The 2,548-nt window shown below is 32.4% G+C and overlaps 1 protein-coding gene across 1 annotated transcript in view; it reads left to right on the forward strand.

The window, feature by feature from the left end:
• Positions 1-1,943, forward strand: part of LOC107676694 (multiple PDZ domain protein-like) — a gene marked incomplete at its 3' end in the record, with an annotated part of 15,595 nt that extends 13,652 nt beyond the window's left edge. Inside the window, exon 7 of the mRNA XM_016471339.1 lies at positions 1,757-1,943. Coding sequence (XP_016326825.1) covers positions 1,757-1,943 — 187 coding nt within the window. The remainder of the gene's footprint in view (positions 1-1,756) is intronic.
• Positions 1,944-2,548: the final 605 nt, after the last annotated feature.

Consider the following 2,548-nt stretch of genomic DNA (forward strand, 5'->3'; position numbering starts at 1 on the left):
GAGGTGAGACAGACAAGACGATCGCGGATGATTTAGTTTCGAAACGAAATGCAAAAGTGCTTGTTTGGCAATATTTTGGATTTTGAAAAGCCTGTTGACTTTTGCCATTTATCTAAGGTGATTTTGGAAGATTTTTTAAACATTCGTTTCTTATTTAATTGGTTCCACAGTGTTTGCTGATTTTTACTTTATTTAAACTTTGTGTCATTTATTTATTTTATTTGACATCAAGGTGTATGCCATGCCTCCAAGTTTTGCTAATAAACGTTCTACGTTTCTTATTTATTTGGTTATATATTATGCATGTTTACTCATTTCCAGTTTTGTATAGGCTACCTGTTTAAACTTTATGTAAGTTATTTGTTATTTTATATTAGGCATAGCCTGCCCTATAGCATGGTGTATTTTTATTCGTTTTGTTAATAAAAGTTCTATGTTTTATATATACGCTAAAGTGAATTTGACGTTGTATTTGGTTGTTGCATTCAAGCAATTGACGCCGAATGCTTTTACGGTGCTTTTAAGCTATTTAAAAGCGAAGGAAAGCGAGGAAAATAGGGACCAGTATTATCCGTGTTGTCACACGTCGACTAACCGGTGGGAAAATGTCCTCACCGTCACAACCCTAGCGCAGAGTCATTCACGCAAACACTAAACACCATCATGGTAACATAGGAACATAAACCCACATGTACATAACTGATAACAAACATAACAAAACTATTAAGAAACATGATTATTTAAACAAAAGACTTTCAAATGTTGAGTGTCACGCAGGGAATACTGGGAATATCAGTTTACAGTTTTTTACTGTAAATTACAGTATATGTTGATTTGTTCTTTTTTACTTCTAAAAATTGTACAATTAACAGCATTTTGCTGTAAAATTACATGAAATGTCTGGTTAGACATTTATATTTTACAGTTTTTCCCTGTATATAGTACGGGAACTTACTGTTAACATATTACATTTTTTTTCTGTAGTGTTTTTACAGTATTTTACAGTTAAAATTACACTAATTTTTTACAGTGCAGATCCTAAGTCTTAAATTTTAGCATGTAAGTGTTTGTGCTGTGGACGCATCAAATGCGGCTTGTTGAATATGTATTTAATGTTATTATTTGCTGGATATAGATGTGTCACAAAATTGTCTGTAAGGTGTGTTGTATGAATAAACTTTGCTTTATTTTAGTAAGTAGTGCCTTGTGATATACTTTAGCATGTTAAAAAAACAGTACTTATCACAGAAATAATATATACTTAAGTGTGAACTAAATTGAATGTTTTCAGACACTTAATCGCATGTTAATTACAATTAAATAAATATGTATTATAGTTTAAATTGATATTAAATGCAATTAGCTGAACTTTAAAGTGCTTATTGACATTTTATAGTATTATATTAGATTATTTTCTAGCACAGATTGTTAAAAATCGACTTTTAAGATCTGAAGTACTCTACAAGTGCACATTCAGTACATTTTTTCCAAAAGGGTTCCAGACAGGTTTAACTTTACATGTAAGTTACATCAGGTTTCGGAGCCAGAAACAGCTCTGTTAAAAAAAAAAGGTTTTATCATGTAAAGCCTTCATGTAGCATTCTAACCTGTTTCTTTTCCTGACAGACCTGGGCTTGATGTTTTCTATTTCTCTTTCTCACTCTGGGCAGATTTCAGCTCGAAAGCATATTCTCATTCTAGTGTGCTTCATTTTAGGCAGCGTTTAACCTTTGCTTACTGTAATTTCCTGTCGCAGAACCCTCTGGGATATTCGTGAAGAGCATTTCGAGGGACAGCACGGTGGAGCAAGACGGCCGAATTCATGTCGGGGATCAGATCATAGCTGTGAGTTCTTTCACAAAGAAAGTGTCAGAGAAGACTCTTGTTTATGCATGTTTTGTGTTGCAGTGCTTATCAGAATCAAAAGGCTTTTATGCTGACAGGTGAAAGTGTTTCTGTTAGTGTTATTGTGCATGTGTAAATATATGTTATGGGTCTGCAAAATAACAGTATGAGAAGAGAAATTAAATATATAAGTTATATATCACAAAGTGGTTATTTTTTCTCTGAATTTCAACAAAAGAAGACAGAAAACATGATCTCTACTGACTTCAGTCTCATTGATGGGTTCCACATCGAGTCGCTAATCATTTGCATAAAGTTAAACTTTTCTCAGTCATTTTTGCAACATTTATTTTTTATTGCCCTTTTACTATTTCATTTTGGATTGATTTAAAAATGGACATGATTAAAAAAATATTAACAAAACTCAAAATTGAGAACCTTATGACTTTTTTCTCATTTTTATTTCACATTTTTCTTAAAAAAAAAAAAAATATAAATGCAGCCGCATACAGCAGTCGCTCACGTCTGTTTAAACGCTCCATGAAATGGTTTGACGAATGTTTAAGTAGCTAATAAGTAAGTAGCTAATAGTAAGGCTGTGCAATCAAATCTAGACCACAACATGACCTAATGTGATTATTGGACTGAAAAAGACTGGAATTTAATGAAAGAAATATATAATCTGCATGAGCCCTGTGCTTCA

This window comes from Sinocyclocheilus anshuiensis, unplaced genomic scaffold (assembly GCF_001515605.1).
Source record: "Sinocyclocheilus anshuiensis isolate Anshui unplaced genomic scaffold, SAMN03320099.WGS_v1.1 scaffold2539, whole genome shotgun sequence".
Taxonomy (NCBI): domain Eukaryota; kingdom Metazoa; phylum Chordata; class Actinopteri; order Cypriniformes; family Cyprinidae; genus Sinocyclocheilus; species Sinocyclocheilus anshuiensis.